Source organism: Osmerus eperlanus, chromosome 9 (genome assembly GCF_963692335.1).
Source record: "Osmerus eperlanus chromosome 9, fOsmEpe2.1, whole genome shotgun sequence".
Lineage (NCBI taxonomy): Eukaryota > Metazoa > Chordata > Actinopteri > Osmeriformes > Osmeridae > Osmerus > Osmerus eperlanus.
The window spans coordinates 7,223,846-7,250,683 of NC_085026.1; the positions used below are offsets into that span (position 1 = coordinate 7,223,846).

The 26,838-nt window shown below is 43.4% G+C and overlaps 2 protein-coding genes across 2 annotated transcripts in view; both read left to right on the forward strand.

Annotated features, from left to right (window-relative positions):
* The window catches only part of nrxn3a (neurexin 3a), a 532,817-nt gene that overhangs the window by 460,413 nt on the left and 45,566 nt on the right, over window positions 1-26,838 (forward strand).
* Window positions 8,695-26,107, forward strand: si:dkey-16j16.4 (uncharacterized). The gene is made up of 5 exons (XM_062469306.1): window positions 8,695-9,323; window positions 16,627-16,708; window positions 16,885-17,405; window positions 20,414-20,467; window positions 24,599-26,107. The coding sequence occupies exons 1-5, from the start codon at window positions 9,255-9,257 to the stop codon at window positions 24,722-24,724; spliced, it is 852 nt and encodes a 283-aa protein (XP_062325290.1). The 5' UTR covers window positions 8,695-9,254; the 3' UTR covers window positions 24,725-26,107.

Genomic DNA, 26,838 nt, shown 5'->3' on the forward strand with positions numbered 1-26,838 from the left:
TAAAACCACCAAATAGTTTTCAATTCAGTGCTCTGTTTAATTTAGAATCAGAATCATAAGATCTCAGCCAATTCCGCTGAAGCATCTTTCACTAAACCACATCTGCTTCACATACATAAAAATATGAAGCAATTCCATTAGAGAATTTCAAATGCAACTGAAATGAAACAACTAAAGTAAGTTTAGTTTGTAATACCATACAGACACATTAAATGAGTGCATGTGACATTAGCTTAAGATATTTTTTATCTCTCGCTCACACACACACACGCACACACACACTGAGACAGACACACAAAGCCCCTGCTATTCAGGAAATTAACATGAATGCTGGTAGGCTGTCGTATGTATCCAGGCAGTTAGGCCAGCAGGCAGCAGCTGTCAGGAAGTGCGTGGACGAGCTTGCCTGCGTCAGCAGGGATAATTCTGTGAAGGAGGCCGAGACCACCAGCCTCTGGCCTCAACACCAGCACCAGCAACACCATCACTACCACCTCCTTCCCCATCACCCACTCAACACACTCCTCATAAGTCCTTTATTGAGGAGGTTAGATATACTCTCTCTCCCTCCTTTTCTCTCTTTCCACTTGCTCTCTCATCGCCCTATTTGTCTTTCTGTCCACCTCTTTGTCGTCCTTTCTCTTTCTTGTTTCCCCTGGTTTTGATCGCTCCTTCCTCCTCGTGCCCCCCCCCCCCCCCTCTCTCTTTTTCTTTTTTTTTTTTTTCATGTATTTTTGCACACTTAGTTAGTCCCCAGAAATAGAATAGATGTGGAGATGTGTTTTTCAGGCAAGTATATCAACTGTAACCCTGACACCATTTGTCTTCTTAATTTTTGCAATACAGGGTGGCGACAAATGCGTCACAACTAAGTTAAAATAGATGAATACATGTTTTAACACTCTCAAAATAAGCCACCTGTGTTAGCTAATTGACTGTTGATTCATCTCAATTACCTGAGTTGTATTTGATTTGTAAACAAAACACAGGTGTGTATTTTGTGTCTCTGTGATGCAAACACAGGATGATAATTGTAGATTGTAGCTATTTCTATGCAGCTAGGAAATACATGCATAGTCTCACACACACACACACACACACACACACACACACACACACACACACACACAGCCGAAATCAAATCTCATTCAATCTCTCATCATTCATTATATCCTCTGTCACATCAACTTGCTCTGAACCTAACAACCATATCTCAAGAGGTGACACAATGATTCATACAGTAGACACACAGACACACACACTTCCTTACTGACACCACACACTGATTCTCACTCTGGTTTTCGTCAGTACTTTCAGTAAGAAGGTTGTGGGGAGAGGTTACACAAATTGGACGCTGGAGTATTACATTACAGAGAATATCTAGTTGTGACCTTCAACAAGTTTGTGTTTTTGTTATTTTGAAAGTGTACTTTTAGAGCATAGACCTCTTTTTGTCATGATAAAAAGTCATTTTGGAAGTGTTTTGAAGGGAATACTGTCTGAAAAAGAAATGCAGTTGTAGTAGTTGCTGAAATTGTCCATGTACATTTCATAAACCTATTATTTTAATTGAAAATGTAATTTCCTCTTGAATTGACATTAACAAAAGGAAATGACATACAGTAAACTGGACATATTAGTGTGGTTCTCTCATAAGCTCATCTTTGTATCCAGTAGCAGCTATATTTTTAGATATGTCTGTATGTGATCCTTCAAATTCTTTCAGTAGAATCATAATAATTTATCTGTAATTCCACAGGTAATTTCCTACAGTTGTGTGCTTGTCAAGATATTTAGAGCGATCAGATTCTGGGTTCTACAAGAGAAGGGTTAGTAGCTGAAGAGATTGTCAAGGGCAAGCTATGGTTGGTCGGTCACACAACCATTACAACCATCTCCATCCAAGACGACTCTCTCCTAAATTGGGAGTTGATTGCATGGCCCATGATATCACATGCGGATGTGAATTTGGTTACCATGGTTACACTATTGGCGCCAGCCCAGAGACGTCGGAAACCTCACTTCAAATCCTCTTTGTGCATTGGGGTCTGTAGGTTTGATCTGATGGTTGTATTGCAATAGATGTGTGATTCTGTTCTAGATTAGGTCTCCCAAAAGCTTCCTAATGAGAGGTTGAAAGCTACAGAGTTGGAATTGTGGGCCAGCATAAGAAATTCAACATAATCATAATACATATTGGGGGGGACACATCATATATTGATATAAACATTATTTATAAAAATATAAATGTGCTACACTACGACAGGCAACCACGCACGCTGTCCGAAATTATCATTCAAAATGTAATTCGTCACCCCCAATGTGGACTCCATGGCTACGGCCTTGTACTACAGTCACTCAACAGTTTTGAATGAAAATCTCAAATTAAAATTGTCCCACAATTGACTAATGTCCTTTAATAACTTATATTTAGGCTGACCACTATATACTGCAGTCTCATGCTTTATTATGTTGTAAATTCAGGCAATTTTCTACGGCAAAAGATTAGTGCCGTAAAAGTATATTTATACATTGTATCCTTTAGTACAATTAAATTGGCTGATAGGTATACAATATACAATGTTGTCCCTATGTTTATCCAATACCTCGGTTTTTAATTAGACATGAGGATCCATGCTTATGTATTATGATGACCTACTAAGTGGTTGGAATGGAGTGACGGTGTTATAACGTTGTTAGAACAGTGACGCTGTGTTCCTCCTCCATCTGTTCCCTCTCACTCTCTCTCTCCCCTTCTCTCTCTCTCTCTCCCGCTCTCTCTCTCCCAGGTCTCTGTTCCATGACGCAAAGACGTGTGGGAGCGGACGGCCTTCTGCTCCCCGAGAGTACTGAGTGGGCCGCCGCAGAGTGTGTGTGTGTGTGTGTATGTGTGTGAAGGAGACAGAGAGAGGAAGAGAGGGAGGAAGGGAGTGATAGAGAATGGAAGCTATGAGGGACGGGTTGGAATGAAAGAACAATCTAGAAAGAGGACAGAGGAGGACAGAAGTGCAGGAAACAGGGATGGAGAAAGCAATGTTGAAGAAAGGGAGGAACAGAGCCTAGAGACAAGCAAAAGGGAGGATGCCAGAGATAAAGTGATCATGGAAAGGGAGAAAACAGAAGGAGAAGAAGAGGAGTGCAGCAAGACAGTAATGGACATGTGCAACACATGGAAAAAAAGATTTAAAAAGAGAAACATCCACAAAGATGTAAAGAGGGATAAGAGAATAATATCTATATATTTTTTAATTAGATATGACAAAAAAGGAAAGTATTGTAGGGTACAGATGGAGTTTCTGAGAGAACAGCAGAGAGATGGATAAAGTGTTACCCCTCCTGTATGTACAAATATTCACTTTCAGATTTCCATATATTTATTTCACCAATAGCGATGTACTAACAGTGCATGTAGTATGGGCATCAGATAGTCAAGTTTTGTTTTAGTTGCAAGGAGCGGTCTGTATTTACAGGACAAAGTGCAATAACAACAGCATCGCAACTACAGTACTGCAATATTGTCTAATCCACAGCTAAAACACCAGCAACATCATCGTGTCACAGGTGCAGTCCATGTTATAAGACAGTGCAACAGCAACTTATCAAATGCAACATGCACAAAAAGGTCAACATGCCAGATTGTTTACCAAAGCATCTACTGTGTCATTACTTACATTAAATTACTTTCAAAATACCATAATCTGATGCCCATGGGGACCTTTTCCAAGCATCGTCTTAAAAGTATTTGAAATACCAAAATATGACGTGATCTGTCAAAATGCTGAGCCTGTCATGGTAGCTTTTTTTTACAACACCAATCTAACACACTGCAATGTACTCATTCTGTACCGTTTACTTGATGGTGTACGATGTATCTTGATAGGTTAAATACTTAAAGACTCAAGTCTTTTTTATGTTTTGGAATGGCACTGTGATGTAAAACCATCCCTGCCTACTGATTGAAATGTAATTCCTTTCAACAAACCAACCTCTTGATGTTAAAATAAATTCAACAAGACCTTTGCAGTGATGGACAACATTTATTGACTTAATCCTACATCAAAAGTTAATGCATAAATACAGTATAAAATGCTACAGTAAACAGTTCTGACAAGCTTGGTTAGTGCTTCATAGCCAAAACATAAAAAGTGGAATTCCCCTTTTACAAAAAACTTGAATTTAAGAATTACCATAATCTATCAGGCCTGTAATCAGTTCATAACTACAGTACAAAACTACCTAAGAAGCCTCACATGTAAACAAAAATACAACAACAAAAAAAATGTATACCTGGATGAACTGGACATACTGAAACCTCGTGTCCAGCCCCTTTTCCATCCATCCCTCCCTCACTTCCGCAACTATTCTTAGTAACTCAAGCCCTCTCCTGACACTTGGACGGCTACTATGCACTATATGCAGCTCTGAGGTAGCAAATGACACCTTCTGTTACCATGCTTCCGGTCGCCTAGCAACTCAGAAATTATGCCAACACCAAGGTTAGGAAGGAAGCAGCTCCCCAAGCCCCCCTGCCTCCATTGATCTTGGCAGTCATTAGTCAACCAGTGGGGTTCAGTCTGAGCTAGTGCTTCCGCCCAGTCAATGACAAGGGCCGCAGCACACTGATGTTATCCTTTCCTGTCCTCTCCTTACCTCTCGTTTAATTCCCTTATTTTAGATTACAGATTAGATGAAAATAAAACTAATCACTCACTCACACACCCACACCTACACACACCAATCAATAACTTATATCTCTTCTATTGTACAGCCATGGTACCTGGTTTAGTATTCTCCAATCTCCACCTTGTAATTAATGTTTGATTTGTATTCATCTCTTACATCTCTTTTATATTTTATCCAATGACTGATGATAACACTGCACGCACAGTATGACATTTGCCAAAATAGAACCAGATAGATTGGAAAGACTTTGCTGCCGTCTATAGGTTCTAAAGAGAACTGCGGCACCTCAGCTGTCAACCTGTATGTATTGTGTGTGTGTGTTTATGTGTCTGTCTGTGTGTGTGTGTGTGTGTGTGTGTGTGTGTGTGTGTGTGTGTTGTCCTTAGAGGATACTAACCTGACTTCTGTTGGACCCCATAATAGGTCATTTTGACCTGGACTAACACACACACACACATGCAGACAGTTTGCCAATCATTTACTAAAATGTCCTTCTGAGCCTTGGATAGACATGGAGAAAGCATGTGTATTACTCTTTGCTAATAAACTCTGGGATCTGACTCAAGGTTTTGTTCCTGTAATTATTTGGACACTGGTTTTCCCATCCTTGTTGCATCATTTGGGAATGGCACGTTATTTACATTTTCAGAATGTTTTAATATCATTACTAGTTATCTGTAGATGTTGTACTTTTCAATGAGATGATGATGTCATGGGTGAAAAGGGGAACTTTTTCATCTGACTAACTTTTAATACATTTATTTTTAGAATACTTTAGTGGTTACTTGATCACAATCAGCAGTTTTTCCTCCTATGTAAACAACAATGAGGTATAACTCTTTTGTCACTTTGACAGCTATCTAAGGACATATTTTCAATTCAGATACTTAAATACTAGTATTTGAGTATTGCTTTGCTTTATGAAGGTCACAGATGTTTATTTACAGATCATTCATACATAAAAAATAGCAAATTTGGGAATGATTTATCAATTTAAGCGATTTTAGATGATAATGAGATATTTTAGTTTAACTGTCAAACAAATGTATGTATTTTCCATTTCAGATAATAAAAATAAAAAAACAACAACAAAGAAATTTAAATAAAGAAAATCTCCCAATAACTATATTTGTCTCACTTCCTGTTAGTGTACACAGCCTGCGGTGAAATGCACTGTTGCGCAAACAGGACCTGCTCTTCAGTGGAGAGGAAGGTATTGCACAAGTCTGCCTGTTTTTGAAGCTGCGTAGACAGAAAATAGCACCCTGTGTTCTAAAAGTGGACTCTCCAACACAGATGGTCCCACGCTTTCCGCCAGTGGGTCAGTGGGTAAGAGAGGAGTGGGGTAGAGAGGGTGAAGAAGGGGGGCAGGACTGTGCAGATCTACCCTGGGATGGAGTGGGCGGTGTGGGCCACGGGCACCTAGAAAGCCAGGGGCCTCTGAGGGGGAGTGGGCAGATGCTTGCAAACATATAAAAACAGCTTAGGATGGCAAAGGGTCGGGCAGTAGATATGTCATACACTATTTCAGCACTGCTGTTTTAAAAATACATTTTACAGAAGGAAAATGTTGACATCATCATAACCGTCATCCTAATCCCATGTGTTCCGGTGTTCCTGTAACTGAAATGGTTGGGGCCACATTATTGTGTTCTTTACCTTCACCATTCCTTTTCGTCTAGAAATACATGACATATAAGTTAGATCTGTGGTTCCGAGCAACACACCAGAACCATCATTATAAATCTGCAGAAAATTCAGGTTATACTGTATATCCTTTCTTGTCATTACGTCATTTTTTTTTACATTACGTCATTTAGCAGACGCTCTTATCCAATCCTCATCAGAAGTATTGATATACATTTTCAGATTGGCATAATACTGAAGTGATTTTTTTTGCTGTATTTTCTTTTTGTACGTTGCTTTGGGTTAAAGTGCCAGCTAAATGAATAGTTGTAAATGTCTTTTATTTCTTGAGGCAAATTTTAATTTATTTATTTTCCTGTGGAAATATACTGCTCTTTTAAGAAACTCTTTATCTGAATTTACTTAAAAAGTATAAGTTTTCAAATATTGTTTGCATGCATCGAATAATAATAATATATTTTTACATTGTATTCCTTGTGAAGGAATCAACTAACAAAACCTGGAACCCACCATAAACCACAACAACATAAATGTAGCGTTTACCCAGTAATGTCATAAGGCATACATTATAGTTGCTAATTAAATTGATTAGATTTTGTGTACACAGGAGTGTGTGGGTTACTTGATGATCACATGAGTGGAGAAGTGGAGGAGTTGACAGACAATCTGTAATGTATCATCGACAACTACCCAAACCTTCCAGTTTAGGAAATGATGACATTTTACTCAATAACCAACAGGGGGCGAACAATCCCAACTATCCCTATGAAAGCTTTACATCCAAATATACTATTCACTACCCTCTTGTGGCAGCTCATAAACATATGTAATTATATAAATTGAATAAGTTAATGCATCTTCACATTTGATGTTTTTGTTTATTTTAAGATATTGTCTCCTGACATCCCCCCCAAATCTCAATACAGTGTTCCCATATTTTAGACACAGTCATATTTTTGTGACTGTTACTTACTTATATCATTGTTCACATTAAATACTTAAGACCTGTATTTCATACTACCAAGTCCCATATATGACTCCAACCTGCAGATAGGTTACAGTAATGTGTTTACAGATCCCTACAGCTGAAATACTAATTGGATTGACAAGCTTGAGGTGATGCCAAGCTGCAGGTTTCTTGGAAAGTTTACCAGGTCAACAACCGGACGTGTTACAAAGAAAAAAGTATCTTGCACACAAACAACCATGATTTCGTAAACATGCAGAAAAAGCAGAGTTTTAGATTATTCGAAGTTCTCATATAATTATAAGTTATCTATTGGTTCCATTGGTCATATTCATCTATTCATCTCTATGTTATAAGTTTCCTGAAATCATAAGCCTCTCATAAGAGTCTTGTGGAACCGACCATTGCCTGCTTTTATTCCTCCCTTAAGTAAGAGAAAGGAATGTGTGCTTTGGAATGAAGCGTTTCAAATTAAATACTATCATAATTACTTGGTCACTCAAATCACACAATAAAGTAAGACAGCATTGAATAGATGTGAATATGTGTAACATTTATTATCAGGTAAACAATAATCACAGTGGAATAGAAAAATCTGTATATTATTTAAAATGTCAGCTTAAAATGTGTATGCCATGTGTATAAGGGATAGCGTTAGTGTTAAATGTGATTAAGCATAAAAGCCTCATTAAAAGGCAAAATCTTATGGCACAGGATAGGCCCAAACTCATGGCACATACACACACATGCACACACACTCACGTTGTGCCACTGTTAATAACATGGCCAAATACATCTCTCTCCCAAAGCACTGTCTCTACATATCCATAGAGACTGATTTTCCCATGCTAGAGGATGACGTCATTGTAATAGGATCACTCCACTCATGCCAATTATACCTGACTCTCTCTCACTTCTCTGTCCTTGGTTTCTTACCACCTCTCTCTGTCTCTCTCCCCATCTCTCTCTCTCTATATATATATATATCATTTTAACACTCTTTAATAAATTAAATTAGCTTCATGGGCATAGCCCATGTTAGAGGAACATTCTATAAACCAGGAAGTCTGACATTGCCTGTGTGGGAATACCTTTTCTGTATATTCAGGGTTTTGCAATGTGGTAGTTGGCAACACTGGAACAGCATACTTTTTGTCTACAGTTACAAAGGTCACACAGACGATCATAATTAACCATCTAAACGTTTTATATATACATCTATAAATATGTTTCATTACTATATCAGACAAACATATACATAAAGAATAAACTCTATAGACTATAAACAAAATATTGCTTTAACAGTTACGCCTCCTTTATGGGAAAAAATGACATCACTCAGTAGAGCAACCAATGAACGGGCCGGCTTCCCAAACGAGAGTACTATGTGTGTTCTTCATGTAAACGTGTGCATTCGGCTGTGTGTATGTGTGTGAGTGTGAATGTGCTGTGTGCGTGTCTGAATGTGAACAAGTTCATGGCAAAAAAATTAAAACTTAATTCAGCCCTCTCTTTTGAGTTATATGTACATGTCTGAGAAGAAGAGAACCGAAACGTAAATGATTTATTCGAGACTTGTGAAACCGGGTGCCAGGACTGCTTCGTCGTAAGCTAAAATGAATTCACAATAACAAACTCGGGCGTAGTTAATTGGGTCTATTACCATCTTGTCAGACAGTAACGGATTTGAATATAGTATGAAGAGATTGTCCAACGAAGGACAGGAAATTCTGACTTTCACTGGAAGCTGTTGGGTTTCTACAACAGAAGTTGAGCGTGTCGTTGTGTGTGGTGAACTGCATGTATGTGTGAATGTGTATAACTGCTTGCTTATAGCTTATTGTGCCTTTTAATGTGCAGAACTGTGCATTTCAATGAATTAATTGTAGTTATAACGGGCTTGGGGCCACCAACAAAAGTATTTTGCAGAAGATAAGCCATACAAAACGTCATCAGAATGTTGAAGACTTTAACTAAGAAGTTAAGAAGGCATTCACTCAACGAGATACATCCCTTTCAACTTAAGGTAAGATAGTGAAGTGTTACTAATGTATAATCCACTTAAACATTGAACATTTGCCCATACTACACGACACAATTTACCTACAAATGGTGAGTTAAAATCTAGGCACAACATTTGTATGCCACCATGTAATTTTCCCAACGTGAATTAACATAATGTTCTACTTCTGTTGGTATTCTGCTGAGTATTTGGCTATTTGTGTGCATATGGATATTGACCCTAGTCTTGTTAATTAGAAGAGCTGTATGCAGACCTTTCTTTGTTTGGGCCTGCAGCCATAGTATGGGTGAATGACCTGGTTAGCATAAAAGAGACCACATGTAGACACACACGCACACACTCACACACAATGCGGGTGAGTGAGAAAGAGAGAGACAGGGTGATGCTAGCACACATGCACAGAAAAAGGGAGCAACACTTACACACCCACTCACACACTCATCCAGGCTCTGGGGAACCAAGTGCACACTAAAGGACAGGAACACGCATGCAGTCGTAGGAACAGCTGAAATATTTTTCAGTCAGTATCTTCATCATCAACAACAATAACAACTATGTGGGCTTTAGAGTACTGCCATAGATCTCAAACCAGCCATTAGAAAGCATTTATTGCTTTCTAGAAGAATGCAGGCAAGCAATCATGACCTTATTGTGCACACAAACAATCACCCTCTCATCATACACACCCACACCTGGAAAAGAAGGTTTGACACTGTAACAGCCACAAAACCGCAGTTGCAAGCGAATACCTCCAAGACAAACAGGCCAATATATCAGGAATTACAATGCAGTGGCATGAAGCTTCACTGTTGTGCATAACCAGCACCATCATTTCTCTTAAACACACACACACACACACACACACATACACACACACACAGACAACACACACACACATGCACACACACTCGTCTTTGTTTCCATCCTGACCTGCCCAAAGCAAAACACCCAGCAGGCATGCAGTCAGAACCCTGAAAGGCAGGTACTACAAGCAGGTACACACGTGCAGACACAAACATAGAACAAACATGAAACCATAGGCAGCTCAAACCACATTTCCCTAGCATGCACTCCAATGTGACCACAAGTGTCTGCTGTTTAAAAAAAAATTGTATTTGCATTTTGGCATTGAATGGCTGTCCCTGCCATTGCTGGTGGGTGGGTCAGGTATGCGTAAAGCTAGCTTTAGCCTGTTTTCCGACATTTCCAAAGTGAACTCACCAATACTTAGGGATCCCAGACGCAAATAAAGTTCAGTAAGTTATGCTGACGCTTTTAGTGGACCAGTGTCATGCATTTGATCTTAGCATTATGGTTCAGCTTCAGAAAGATGTCTGATCATTCATATGCCTTTTATGATTAACACTGTCTTTTACTAATTCCTGTTTTTCTGTGAAATGTGTAGAATGCCGCCCATCAGTTAAAGAAGGGGAATGGAAGGATGTTTTAGTGCTGGATTGCTTCCTTACCTTTACTCCAGGCTAACACTTTATAAAGGTACCATAGGACAGTACACTTCCAAATGGTACCAGTGGTCAAATGGAGAGTATTTATCTCTAATGCAAGCTATATCTGCTTTGTATTCGAAACCTCTGAGAATCTCCTTTTGGCAGCCATTTTCTTCAATCCAACTCACTTTGCATATGGCCTAAAGCTGACACTTTTCAACAAGTATACAGCAACGCTTCATGTGGTGAATGGGTCACTTATTCGCCTCATCAACCACCATTGTGTGTCCGTCAACTGGATGCCCCGGTGGCAGCCATTTTGTGTCCCTGTGCACTCTTTTGAGTTGGCTGTTGGAGACAGGGAAAAGTGTGCCACCCTATTGTGTGGCTCTTGTGGCCTAGTTTGGCATGTGCTCTTCCTCTTTTATGCCGGTTTGGTGTAAGGAGAAAGCAATTGGTGTACTAAAACAGTATCGTTGCCGCGTCTGCTCGAATAGTTACGTGAAGTCATACTCTGTGATGGCCAAGGTTCAGACAGAATTGCACTCTGAAACACAAATAGTCTCCTGACATGGTAGCTAATTGAACCCCTAGGGCTGTGTCAGAAAATATTGACTGCCAATATAATTGTAAGGCTCATTGAGACAGTCAAAGGGGTTGCAATGAGATTGAAGGCTTAGGACACCCAACTATAGTTAGCTCTATTCCAATAGAAACCAGTCTCAGGTTGGCCTCATTCCAAAGATGACCCTGGGAGCTTACACTAAAGACAATTACAGAAACAGGCAAGAGCTAGAAACCCCCACATGATGAGGTTGTAGCATCTGGGCTCAGTGTATGAGAAGTGACCCTTGTGTCACTGCTGGAATTGCATGGCCTACCGAATGTGAGACGATGGTGCAACTAACAAGTCACTGTTTAGCTTTTTGTGTGTAATATGTTTGTCTTTGGACCGGTGTGTGTGTGTGTGTGTCACTGTAAATAAAGCTAGGGGTGTATGTGTCTTACTTGGTGGGTTCCAAGATTGTCATTGATCCATCTTAGCTAGCAGTTCAGTGGCAGCAAACGAGTGACAGGGATTTCATTCCACCTCTCTGGTAGAACACGTAAACACACACACACAAAGGTACAGGGCTTGCCTGATCCTGTAACTTGTGTACTTGTTAAGAGTGTTTTGCCCTCACATTGACACCGGATTAAGATTTCATGATGCAATGAGTTTGTAGATACGGAACCATTGACCAATAGAGGAACTACCGAGCTACCAGACTACAACTTGTGATCTACCGGTAAGCCTGCTATAATTAGTAGACTGCCAAAAGTGCTCTGCACTGAGTGAAATCTAACGGCAAGCACATTCTTTTTGGCTTCAGAGCAGACATTTCATGAAATGCTATTTGGATGACTTCACTTTTGCCTCATCAGCACTACCCACTTTACCAGAGAGGTCGGGCTAATGGTGGGCCTAGCTAGCCTGACCTTCATAACACCAGTTGTCATGGAGTGACAAATTATCAATCCCAACCAACATTTAGTTTAACTAGAACAGACAGATGATTTGCTTATCTCCATATATCCTATCAGGGGCACTTTTCGACTCTAATTTTGGATAGTGTCCATTACTATGCCATATTAGAATATATCTTACGTTTTCAGTTAGCTAATTAATAATCTGGCCAAAGGTTTAATTCATAGGGGATAGTGACTAAAAACCAAAGCTTGCAACATTACGACATAGGAACCTTCCAGGACAAGGGAAGGAATGTGTCATGTCCTTGCTAACTTGTTTTCTCACATATTTCAGTGTACCGTGGCACTTATGATTATGTTTAATCGACTGAGTTTACTTGGGTTTAAACCTCTTTGAAGGGGCTGACTAATGACAAGTTTGTGTGTGTGCATGGGTGTAATAATGGCTGGTTGACGTCTGCAACATGTGTCTAGCCCTGCGTGCAATATGGGCCGATGCAGTCCCACGTGTACAGTTCCCTCCAACATTCTGGGAGGAACAGGACTTTGCGTTGGTCGGGCGTTGTATAGTGCACAGTCCTATACAGTATAACAGTCCAGTGTTTGCCATTCTTTTAATGTGTTTGGCAAGGAACTTTGGAACTATTGTTCACTCACTCAACGTTGGCACTGACTCACCCGCTTGTCTTGGCACATGTGTGTCCGCCTGCTGCATGTGGACACAGGACATGTCAGAGATGACACTGGCACTATTCATGCCAGCCAAATGGATGGCAAGAGGTATAGCCTTGCTGCTGGTGTAGAAACAGTATTCTATGCTTCCGCCGAACATTGCAAAGGCAGATCCTATTACTTCTGTAGGCCCAGGCACAAGCCTAGATATCATTAACAGTACAATGTATCTGTTGAGAGTAGCATAAATGTCTTGTAGAATTCCAATGTCCAAACTATCACTCTTTAATATGTATCTGGTTGTATGGTCAATCAACTGCCCTCTAATATTGTTGTTTTGTTTCTCATGCAAAAGTGTATTGGTGGTGTGGTATAGTTTTTCCCCCCAGAAGGCCTTCTGTGCATCTGAAACAGCCAAGCCGACACACTGGACTTGGTTCTGTTCATAAACATGGCCGGAAGCTAAAACGTTCTCACATGCACATGACATGAGGCGCACCAACACAAGCCCCCGTTTATCAACTTAACCAAAGCACGGCATCCCAACTCCCTCCTTGGTCTCACCCTGCAGCTGTTCTTTACAGCAGCCTTATCACCCATTAGAGCCTCGATCACCTGCTTTAGTTGGGAGATAACACCAGAGCCATGGATTAAGCAGACCTCACCCCTCAGTGGGAGGGGGATGGTGAGACAAATACAAGCACTGGCTGTTTGTAGTCTCTGCTGTTAAGGGCCAAACCCATTGGGGTAGAAAGGAAAGAGGAACTGGCAAAAATGGGTTCGAGTTTGTATATCTGTTCTAATCAAGTTGAGAAAGTAGGCTTAAAGATGTTGAAACCGTATACAGAACTAAGATGGTAAACAATGTTTACAACAATGTACAATGTTCCAGTATACAGTGTAGCTATAAAACTGTAGAAGTCAGATGTATTAAATTCCGGAAATGAAGTTATCATCGATGTCAATAGTGGTAGTTGATGCACATCGTTTGACTTGACTTCCACTGATTACTCGGCCACCACATCAAACACCAAATCAATACATTTATGTTGTTAGTTCAGTAAATTAAATGTATTAATTAATTAATGAACACGTATTCATTCAACCATTGAGTGCACCATCCAGCGCGGTAGATTATTCTGGTGCAATAGTAAGCAAATCAGTCCAGCTCAACTGCACAGCACATGCAAATTGGTGTTAGTTCCACCCCTATGTAAAACAGTGACACCACACCACAAATGTATACATATGCGGACATATAACTCAAACACACGAGTATAAATAGGAAGCAGAGGACTCGTAATCTCAACGGTTGCACACTACTCGAACTTGATCCCAAATTTGGCAATTGGTTGCACACATGTCCTTAAACCGGAGGAGCACCACCAAATGGGTGCTTTTGAGTAGCCTTGGTAAAATCCAGCTTCAATACAAGTTTCAAGGCTTAGGCTATAGCTTGTGTGTGTGGGTTGGGGAGGGGGGGGTGGTCTATTCAAATTCACACACCCACACTGGTCATTCACTCTCTGTTGAAATTAGCATTTTTCATGGTTTGATTATTTCAACCCTGTTTGTTGAGTTTTAGTTCCCCAGATGAAACAAATGTCCCGTTATTCAAGTGGTTAGGGGTAAATGATTGAGGCTGATGGGGGAAACTGAATTTTGATTTTAAAAGAGCTACAGAAAAGTAACTGAAAATGTAAAGATGAGTTTATTGTGGCTACATACGGATATTGAAACTGCTGGGATTAAACTTGACATTGCAAGTTATTTGCAGGTTGTAGCAAGAAATTTATTTTCACGGCAGTTTGTGTTTTTAAAGCATATATTCTGCATCCTATTTTGAAAGGTATGTTCCTATACCAACATCCAAAACAACACATAAGGGTTGTAGGAAAGTGCTGTGCTTAAGTCAACATACTGAGCACTCATATTAGTTTCAACAGAAGGCTTTTTGGAAGGACTTCAATCATGACCTTGATTATTATCATACTCTATTGATAGAATCAGTGTGTAGGCTATATACTAGTACTTTATTAAATTCCTTGTTTAATTATGTTCATGTCCGCTCTTATGTAATAATAAAAAATTAGATAATCGATAATCATAAACATGTCATTCCTTTGACATGTGACCCCCCCCCCCCCCCACCACCTTATAGACCCCTCCACTTTGTATTAGTATCCTGGTCTAAAGAGGTACGAGAAGCCCCTTTAAAGACTAGAGTATAACGGAAAGTATGTCAAGCATTCCCCTGTGGAATTCAGCCTCAAACAAAAAGATACACAACTAGTGAGTGTAATGTAGGGCCACACACAAACACACACACAGACACACACACTCTAGTCCCAGGTGAAGATGCTATCAACCTCCCAGAAGAGGTTGTCACCTGGGTGACTGGGCCACATACGCTGGTATTTTGTGATGTCACTGAGAGGGTTGTGATACCGTCTTAGGCTTCCTTGTAATAGTTCAGATATTATCTGAAGTACAGTAAAGAACAACAATGATTGTGGCATGAATTTACCTGTATTCAAATTGTACACATTTAAAACTTAAAGTGCAATAGCGTGGGATAGCATAACTACATTATGAAATATCCCATAGCACATATCGTGTTGCAAACTAAGAACATTTAGCCAAATAATGCCATTGTGAACGCACCCTATTGTTGAGTGTAGTGTATGCAGCCAATCTGCTCTTGTTGAACTTGAGGCCCTGGATCCTTTCTCTCATTCCCCCTCTGTTTGAAGTGCCTCAGAAGGAAGAGGAGGTGTGTGTGTGTGTCTGTGTGTGTACGGCATGCGCGCAAGAGAGGGAGCACAGATGGCAGCTGCTCTGCCTGGCTTCAGTGTGGTAATTACTGTGTGTGGCGCGTTACTTAACTCTTCGCGTCGCAGTCTGCCGGGTTTTTCTCTGTTGTTGTTGCTGCTGTAGGCCCCTCCAAAAGGATTACTTTTAAAAAGAGAGACGGCCTGGTCTGTCTTGGGACAGGGAATTCAAAGCGCCAGTTAGCATAGCTGCATTGCTGAATGGGTTTCCCCGTAAAGAGTTCAGAATGAACTTACTTCTCACTGTATATTGAGTCTCACGCTGCTCGACAATAGCACGGCTTGGTTGTGATCCTATATTAGTCATTGCAGTCTAGATTTTCACTTGTAATGTAACACATGGCTTTTCAGATCCCCACCTGAGACTAGTTTAAATCCTCCGAGAAAATGACACAAACTTCCTAGGCTGCTGTTAGCTCTTGTCTACATATTAAGTTGTCAGGACTGGCCTACATCTTTTCTTTGATCAAAATGCTTACCCCTGATTTGTGTATTGAGTCATGATATAAAATGCTATTTGTTTACAATGAGGTCAGTAGGCTAGGGTGTTTCTTGGAAAAGCTGCTTTACAAACCATTTGAAAGGCCTAGTTATGAGACTACATTAGGGAAATGGCCTTATCTGGCTAAAACAGGGGATTATTTAATGGAAATACAGCCGTGTTTTTGGTCAGTCTACATAATGTAAAACTGTCCCCCTCTCTGACCTTACACTAATGCCATTCTGACATGGTTACAAACTTGGTAAAACTCATGGATCAGTCACAACAGGCCTAGATTCCACCTCCTTTTGTAATTCCCCTGATGTTTACCAACACAGGGTAGGGCGTGAACAGCGGTTTCCTGTTGATGTATTTGAACTTGACCCCAGTTGTGCTCCTCGTAGATCTCCTACCATGGCAGTGGAGAGGGAGTGGAGAGCGATGATTCCGAGGGGGAAAATCAGGAGCTTGCACAGATTGACCGAGGTATGCAATACCCACCACTCTCTACCCTAACCTCTCGACCCACCGACTTAGAACCTAGCTCACACAAGCCCTAGACGGCCGACCGTGGACTACAAATTGCATTCAGAGTCGAGAATATCTCCATATTCGAAATCCTATAGTTCCACTCTGACTGCCACTGTTGTTGCCCCCTTCAGAACGACGGAGGAACTGCAGCCTCACCCCGTTGGCTACGAGCCAGCAACACAACCAGGGCCCGCTCTCCCCGGCCCGCCTCCGCCGCCTCCGCCTCCTCCTAGACCCCACCCTGGACCGCCATTCCTCTGAGGAAGAGCTCGAGCGAATCAGCCGCGGCATCGGCGACGGCAGGAAGTGGACGTCGACGCTGCACCCTCGGCACGGCGACCACCACAGCAGCGCCTCCAGCGACGAGGAGGTGCGGGACTTGTGTGGCTGCGGGCCAGCCTCGTCCGCCAGGCCGCAGGTGGAGCCTGGTGCTTGCTTGGAAGCCTCCTCGAGCCCAGTGCTCTTCAGCTCCAGCCCGCCGCGCAGCCTCAAGGCCCCTCCAGTCCTGCTACAGCTGCAGGTGATGCAGCCGACAGCCAGGCCCATCATCTTGACCCACTTTGACCAGTCAGCGGTGCCCTACAGGAAGCACAGGCACAGCTATGGGGGAGAGCCCAGGAGGCCCAGCCTGGACCTTGAGAAAATGCAACAGGTCAGCATTTGGAAAGTACTTTTTGAATTGTAAATCGAAGTTAAACTGAGTATCACTTCAGTGTTTCCCAGAGATTAGAAACTGTATAACTATTTAGATGGTCGGCCCATGACGCCGGGTAAGTAGCTAGGGATCCTGAGACTTATCACCAAAAGAACAAAGGGGAACCCACTTGTCTAGCAGATTAAGACATGTTCGTAGGTACCTAGCGAAAAGTAGCCTCAACTTTCCTAGACTTTTAGCTACGGTACTAATGCTGAAGGCTCGTTGTTATCGCTGTCTGTCTTACTAGAACGGCTTATCTATGCGTTGTTGCTAATGTCTGCTGACGTTGTGACTGTGTCTGTATGTGAGAGAGACGCGTGAGTGACAGAGAGACGGAGGGACGGCAGGGAAAGGAAATGCAGCTGAACGAATACGCTATACGTGTAAAAAACAAAACATGTAACGAAACGCAATATGTGGCGGCCGGTGTTGATTCTGTGGCGCACCGCCACAAATTAGTCTGCGTGGGAAACACTGCACTTTCTGAACTAACTGAAACCACTTTCATAGCCTCAAATTCAGTCGTTTCACATGTGGCCTAAATTGTCAACGCCACCTTCTGCATTTTGGAAAAGAAAGTGACTACTACAAAAAATGATAACCCATATGTTATTTAATTTGAACGAGTGTTTCCAGAGCCTCCCAAAATGTTCACTATTTCTATGTAAGGGTTCCAAAAAGTGGAAAAATGAGGGAGCCTTGTACCACCAGCCAGACTGGGGAACGCACTTCAGTGCTCTGAGCACAGGATTAAGAAAAAAGGCACAACTACACCTCCCTCCACCCCAATCTAGCTTCCCCTCTCACTCACTCACACACACACACTCTCACACACACACACACACACACACACAGATAGGCACACACTCTTTTCTGCCGCCGAGGCCTCACCACCTCGGTGGTCCGGGGAGATGAAGGAGAGGGAGGCCCGGACGGCAGATGTCTGCCCTCGTTTTTCACAAAGGGCTGATAAGATACGGAAAGGCCGAGGAGTGGAGGCAGAGAGAGAGAGGATTAAATAAACAACAACAAATATAAATATGTATATACGACAACTGCCAACAAGCCACAGAAGAGAGCATTGATAGCGATCGTTAAAAATCCCATTGTCACGTTTGTCTGAAATGCGGTGTGTGTGTGTGTACCACCACAAGGGAGGGTATGAAGGGCCCATATGTCCATTAGAGCTCGAGAGGGAAAGAACAGATGATAAGCGAGACAGCGGGCAGCATGGAGAGGGGCTGAGAGGGGAAGGGATGTGTGTGTGTGTGTGTGTTTGTTCCTAATACATTATTAGTCTGTCCCCTAATCGCAATCTTTGTTTTGAGCGTGTTGTCTTCCTCTGTGGTAAAAGTGTCTGCGTCTGTATGTGTGTAAACCTGCATGAGTGTGTGTGTGTGTGAGAGTTTGTTTGTGGGCCCGGTCAAGTGGAATAGGAGGTGCTGCAGTGAGTACAATAGGGGGCCTGAAGAGGTGGCTTCCACATGGCAGATGCTTAACCCTTTGGTTGGACGCTTCACGTTCGTGTCTAATAATGCAAACAATCATTTTTTAGCTTTCATGGTAAGGTTACTTGTCCCATAGTTGCAGACTAAGCAGAGCACTTCCACCCGAAAGCATTGTCATGACACCCTCCTGATGTTTATGCGGGACATTTTGCCCAGCAATTCCCGTCTATGAGGATAGAATACTGACAGAGAAATTCAGAAGTTGCTGAACGAACCTAATGCGACTACTTGGAATGACCAGTTAGGAGTGGTAAACAAGTACAAAACAAGAAACGGTTTGTGGCCAGAGTACAAGTTAAAACCGTGACATAATGCACAGTTTATTTATCTCATAATAGTCTTGAGTGGAGGGTGAAAGGGTCAGATGTTTGTTTTGTTTCAGCGACCACTAATCCACTTACAGGCTAGATAATCCAGACCCAGTTACTCATGTGTGGCTCTTTGTCTACCAATGGAACATGATTGGCATCAGCAACAGTTTGATTGTGCAGACGTCTGCTGCGTTCTGGCCACGAAAGATACACTCACAGATGTATGGAGACACCCTTGGTTGTCTCCAAGTAAGCAGAGAGCTGGCCCTGAACCATGTTCCATGATATTGAATGGAAAAAAATGAAATTGTTGTACTCAACAAACTTTTGGCCAAATGGACCGGACTATCCTTTTTGTACGCGGGGTGTACCAACAACACAGACATGCAAAGTTCTTTCGAACTCAGTTCTCTTTCTTCAACAGCGAGAGTCTTCTCATTCACTCCCTTCCCTCTTGCCGGACCCCCCCGCCCCCATCCACCACCACCCCTCCGACATACACACCCCACCCCTCCGAGACAATTCCTCGATTGTGAGAGCCCCCATGCTGGCCTCACTTGTCAGAATGGTTGAGCCCAGTGGACTCTTGAGGGGGGGAACGTGAGACAGGATATTACATAAGCCTCATCGACTGATTATTTAGTTTAGCTCAGCAGCTGGATCTTGTTCACTTCCTTGATTACAGTGATTCGCCCGCTCATGGACATGCGATGTTCAGTTGCCTTGACATTATCGTGCATGATTAGTCGACCCATAACCCAGAAACAATGCGGTGCTTTTCTTTGTTAAGATATACGATATCATTCGTTCAGATTTCCAGGACGTTCGCACTGTTGGGGGGGGGGGGGGGAGTTCAGCAGAATATTTCTAACATCGACCGGCTTTTTGACTTTACTGTCATCTCTACTTTAGCATCAAGAAAACTCCACTTTGTTTGTGGGGTAATGAAGTAACAAAACATGTTCTCGTTTAGTTACCAAAAATGGCTCTCATGGCATGGAAATATGCCCCAAAAGCACTTTCCAAAAATAGGTGTCAATATTGTCCACAGTAGATTATAAAATTAGTCTGGTATCTGTGGTTTGTACCCTGCATGCACATTCCAGTGTACATGCTAAGTTACTTTCTTGTCTCATACCCACAGAAAATGCTCCTGAAAAAGAACTGTGGAGGGAAAACCAGGACCATTAAGATACGGGTGAGTTAAAGTTCACCTCTGCTTTTGATTTGTTTTTGAACCGGAACATGAAAGGACCCCACAGAAAAGATAGTCTTGGTTGTTTATGCAAGTGGTAATAATTGGCCACATACGCACACAAACACAATGTATAATTCCCTCTCATGCACAAAAGCCAGACCAGATCAGGGTTCTAATACAGAAGCCCGAAGCGATAAGGCTAAGGGGTCATCTGGCCCCCTCAAACAACCTAGGCTGTCTTGCCGCCAATACCTTGATACTCCTCCAAATGCATGCTGGGACAGCATCTGCCACTGGTGCTGGTTCCCATGCCCCTCCAGAACCTTGGCTGGGTCGATCTCCATCTGACAATTTTTTATTTTTTTTAAACAAGAAGCCCATCTTATTACCACCCCTGTAAAATATGCATATGTAACCACAGAGAGAACTGGATACAGGATGACGAATTAGCATGTCAGTCCTATAATCTCTCTGTGTGTTTTGCGGTTACTGTAAAACTCTTGTGACACGCTGTGAAAAGCCACTCAGAAGTGTGGGAGCGAGTGAAATTGTGTAATTCATCAAAAGTTGGCCCCCGTATGGAACACAGTGATGCATCAAGAAAGCCTGTTTCCTCCTTTTAATGAATGTGGGGTGTGAAAATCGTCCTTGTGGATACATAGAGAATCTCAGTACGGCCATGTTTCCGGAAGGCATGTGTCTGCAGGGTGTGTGTGTGTGCGTGCCATGCTCCGGTGTGCGGTTGACTGCAGGTTGGGAAGCCTGAGTGGAATGGAGGGCGCCTGGGCACCTTGGCATCAACAAGGGCCCTCCAGACGGATGCGCAGTGTGGTGAGAAAGTGACGTCATTGTCACATTGGGTGGGATACTGTAAACTGTAGCACATCGCACATACATGCGCACGCACACACACACACACACACAATCAGTCATGCATAAGATCAACAATCTAACTCACAAACACCAACATGCCAACTCTCTCTCACACACGCACACAGAACTACTCCTAAAATGCATGCCCCTGTAAAAGATGAACAACCTAGTACACACACACACACAAACCGCTAACACCAACGGAAGGGTTTCAAAATCGAGCCCACTCCCGTCCGCGTACACCATCAACCATCTCCCGTCAGCCTACATCTAGGTTACCCCTTCCATCTCCATGTGGGTGAAAGCGACTCTGGCAGCGTCTGAGCAATGACTCAAATGTGTAATTGAGGCTCATCTTTCAAAGTGGTGGAGGGAGAAGAGCGAGCGACAAAGGGGAGGAAGAGGAGGAGTGTGTGGTTGCCCTGTGGTGCATCGGCGGGGATGAAGTCATCTTTTCCATTTATAGCCCGGGCCGGCTGCTATCTGTCTTTCTATCCTGTAGTACACTGACATTGTTGTCCCCCTGTTTGTGGAGTTGTTGTTGTGGATCACTTGTTTTGTTTTCTGCTACGGTAGGCCTTTAGAGCCATTTGGGGAAGGCCCCTCGCTTTCTTTCCCCTCTCTCTCCTCTCACCCCCTACCTTCCATTTTCCTTTCTGCACTCGATCTATCCCGTCTCTTCCCCCTGCTCGCCCCCCCCTTCTACTTTAGTATTTTCTTTCTTCCTCCCCATCTTGCCCTCCCTCTCTGCCCACCTCCATCTTTCCCCTCTCTCTCTCCCCCCCCTCACTTTTCCCTTTCCATCTTTTATCTTCCAGTGTAACTCTCTCTCTCTCTCCCCCCCCCCCCCCATCTGGCTAGGATCCAAAAGAGACACTAGATCTAGAGGGGGTGGCTTGCGGCAGTAAGGGAGGTCATGGGAGGTTTGTTTTTAAAGATGGGGCCCATCTGGGAAGAAGTGAGTGTGCCTGTGTGTGTGCGCGCGCGCGTGCGCTAGTGAGCTTGCGCATAGTAGTAAGGAGTCTCTCTGTGTGTCAGCCTGTAGTGTGGTGTCGGAAAGGAACACTTTGCAGGGCTGCTGCCTCTGCTCCCCGAGACTTCCCCCGTGTGGGGATGGGTGAGTCTGGGGGGGGGGGGGTTAACACTCTCCGAGGAAGCAGCAGAGCGCAGCGTCCGGTTTCAGCCTCCCAGAAGGTGGGAAGGGGAAGAGAAGAGGAGGAGGCGAAGGAGATAGATGGGGATTGATCGAGGGGCTGAACGAGTGGAAGAAAGAGTCTCGAAAAAGAAACGTGCCTCTTTGAATTGGGCAATTGGGCAGTTTGTAATATGTCAGCACCATATGTAGTGGAAATGTAGCAAAAAGGACAGCGAATGGAGCAATCGCTTGCCAGGCTTCCCGGACAAGAAGTCTGCACAGTCATGCAGTGGGGATGCTAACGTGCTAAGCTAACATGGTTACGTGACTCGGGTGATGGGATGCTGATACAAATCCGTCCCCTAGGTGTGACTCGTCACCCCAGCCGGCTATGCTGACACACCATATGGTGAATGTCTTAACCGCGGCTCGTTACCCGACCTGGAACCTGTTTTCTCTCATTCATACTTGTTTCCCCTCCCGAGACAGAGAGACCCAAACAGGAACATGGGAAAGGTCAGAGGGTCCATATTTAAAACCTGCAACCTTTGTTTTCTCCCTCTTTCCTTCGTCATCCATCTTCAAAATAAAACCCTCTCGACACAAGTTGCTTGGTGACGGCATATGGTCTTCGACACTACAGTCACTAATTCATTCCCAAGCTGGGTGATTTCACAAAGGAAGGCATTCAAAGAGTATTAGACCCCCCCCCCGCAACCACCACCCATTCCGTCATTGATTGCGGACGGAACGTCTGTCTGGGTGTGGAGCACTTACAGTGCCGCTGGGATGTGTCGCCGAGCTACGGAGGGCCCAGTAGCCTTCTGAACCCAAATCCCTTAAGAGTGACGATTGAAGCCGTGGCAACACCTGTAGCCGCGTCCGCGCAGCCCCGCACGCTGCCTCGTGTCACGCAGTGGTGATGTCACTGGGTAGTTAGCCGAGCTTCGCTGCGTCGGTGTGGGAAAAGTCCATTTTTCACGGGGAGGAAGAGGAGGTTTAACTTTGACCTTGAGGAGTCATGTACTGTCTGCTGTGACAAGCAAGACGTTACGTCGGATCAAGTTGTTTTCACAGGAATACAGTCTGAGCTGTTACCCCAACAGGACCCTCTGCTATGGAAATACTCTCTGTTACAGTAAAGTAAACAATGGTCCATGCCGTTACAGTGACATGTAGACCTGAAGACAGAGAAGAGTATGGAAGATGAGGTAGATGGAGTGACGGGAGGGATGGAAAAGAACTGAAAGCAACTCGACAAAAACATTGGACACTAGGAGGAGGCTAACAGCTCCGATACAAAAGTCCACCGTATGAGAGAAAACGCACACACACACACGCCACTGCATGCCCTCTGTCCGGGAGGTCAGTTCCTGAGGAGAGGGCTATCTCAAGGACTCAGTTGCTTGTCCTTAATTACCCTCCCTCCCAGTGAGTAAGCAGGCTAGAAAGTGCTGCCTCACTGCCAACTCACACAAAGCCATTTCCTGTCCTTCCTGGAGTCATAATATATAAACTGTAGGCAAGAAGGCAAATGTTGTTATTATTTATAATTCCACCATGTTTAAGCCAACCACATTGCTAATGAAAGAGGAAGGTATCACAAAGTGGTTTTTATTTTAAAAATCTCTATCAACCCTCAATAACAAACATTTCAAACTATTAACTTCTCAATTTGAACAGAATTTGAATTGACATCCAAAGGGAATTGAGTTGACCCCAGCCTTGTTAGCGGTAGCCTGAAAGTCACACAAAGCCATCTCCCATTCGTGTGGTTGACCCGTGAATGACTGCATTAATGATATGTCAGAGAAAAGCACAGTCTAAACCCTGGACTTTAGCCCTGTGGCCCCTTCATCCTCTTAGCAACACCGAGGGTCAAACGCAGATTAACCAAAAACTTTTGACCTGAGAAACTGGGATGACTGGCGCCACAAATCCACAGCCTACTGGAGTGCCGTTTGGCCGATGACCGTTCCAACATTTTTAGTTGTTTTTTGTTGCATGGTGTGTGCCCCCCCCCCCCCCCATAACTCTTTCTTCTCCACCTGTGATCGGAAGGCTGCTTTCACGGGGCCCCATCCCTGACTCCTGTTCTTCTGTTTTTGTCTGCCTCTCCACAGAACCTGACCGGCACTCGTCCTCCACCCCGATACGCCTACGATCCCTCCATCTTCGCCTTCCGCTCCCTCAGCACGGCCCTGCCTCGCAGCCCGCTCACTCTGGCGGACGAGCCGCCTTGCGTGTGAAGAGGCCACATCGACGTCCCCCCCGCCTCCCCCCACACACACACGCGTACACCACACACACAAACCAAGTTGGCTACGGTATCGTTTCCCATGATAGAACTGAATGCCAGTAAGCGTTTTAGGAAATGCAGACTAGGAATACTATCCGATGCAAAGCCATCATTTGGAGTCCATGTGTCACACTCAGGTAATCCCATTTTGATGATACACTGTTTTGACCACTGTCTGCGGTATGGAGCATTCAGGGTCCCACAAACCTAGGAGTCTTGGCATACAACAAGGTGCCCCCCCCCCCCATACCTCCCCCTCAACTCTTCTTAAAAACGACACCACTTCAGAATTGCAGTTCTGAGGATACTTCAGGTATTTCATAATATAAACCACTAGCTGAATTTCTGCTAGAGAGAGAGAGAGAGAGAGAGGGAGAGATCAGAAATACTGACTTCTTGAAGAGAACGGGAGGGGCGATGCGACAGCTTGAAGCAGGCGGCTCATATGCTTCCTCATAATGGAAGTGTGCTTTGACAAGACAATCAAAATCCAAGCTGCAGGCGGGTTTTCGTGTCGAGGGTGACTGAACACATTCCGGGTTGGACACTGCACTCTGTCCTAGAATGAACGTCTGAAGGATTTCTGCATCTATAAAAGCGACGGTCGCACACGCAGGTCAAGGACGAGTATGATGTCACCCAAGGTCAACCTTTACCTATGAATACTTTTGTTGGATGTGTTATTTGAATTATACAGGTCATAATGAAATATTATCAAACATATGACCATAGTTCATTAGGCACCTTTAAAAAAAAAAAAAAAAATGTTACCATGAATGCCTGTTAACAGAGTTTGTGAAATTTAGCCTTATAGGAAAACCAGGTTAAAATGGAGTACTGTTGTCCTCTTTCCTGCATGCATTTCATTGTGCTATGTGCAGAAGATACTGTGTCTGGATATGGAAAGACATATTGGGAATGTTCACTGCACAAAATAGAAGATCAACTGGTGCTTTGTCATGTATATGCGTAGTGTGGTATCATGCATTTCTCCATATCGTACCTCCTTTTCTTATATTCATGGCACACTGTAGGTTGTTTGAGTCAACCGACAGTTTTCCGAACAGCTCTGTATGACGAACCATATCGAATGTAACCTGAGGAAAGACTGAACCTTTCAAAGGTCGACATACTGAGGTCACGAGAACACACCTTTTTTTTCCGCTTAATTGACACGCCGACCTGTCTCATGCATCGAGTGTGTCGGGACGTGTAAGGATGCGTGCAAGATCGCAGTGTCACTGCTGTAAGCTTAAGTTGCTGTGATGTATACGTGTCGTATTGCATCAAGTTCCTGGACGAATAAAACACAAATGCCCTTTTGAGCTCTTGATTGAAGTGTTTCTGAATCTTTGACAGGATCTATACAGACGATCGACAGTGGCTTAACCCTCGTGCTGCCTTCGGGTCACATGACCCAAAGGTTCATAACGAACCATCGTTGTGTTTACCCAATTTTACCCAATACAAAAACAAATAAAAATAATTTTCTTTTAACCTTCGCAATGTGGGGGGTCTGAGACAGCCCAACGGTTAAAAGAAAATGCTTCACTTTGTTTTTGTATGCGGTAAAGTTGTCGCAATACGACGGTGGGTCACAATGACTGATGGGTCAGAACGACCCGAAGATAACACAAGGGTTAATGAGCCACCAATGTTCCTCTTTCGTGCTTGGTGAGGGCTATGTTTGAGTCCTCTAAATGGTCTTCCTGCCTCACCTTGAGGTAATCTCTGATCTGAAGTGATTAGATGTGACAGGATGAACTTCTGTACGCCGCTACTAAACCAGTCATGCCAGATCCTTCCTCATGTAGATGATATGGTCATGGCCTTTGTTTGGCTTAACAGCCCTTGCTTCCCAGGCATGGTTCCGTCCCTGCATTTCAAGCACGAGCTCGATGGAAAACAGGACCAGGTTCGATTCTCAAGTGATCCTATTTCCTTCCCCCCTCTCGTCTATTACATTTACATTTAGTCATTTAGCAGACGCTCTTATCCAGAGCGACTTACAGTAAGTACAGGGACATTACCCGAGGCAAGTAGGGTGAAGTGCCTTGCCCAAGG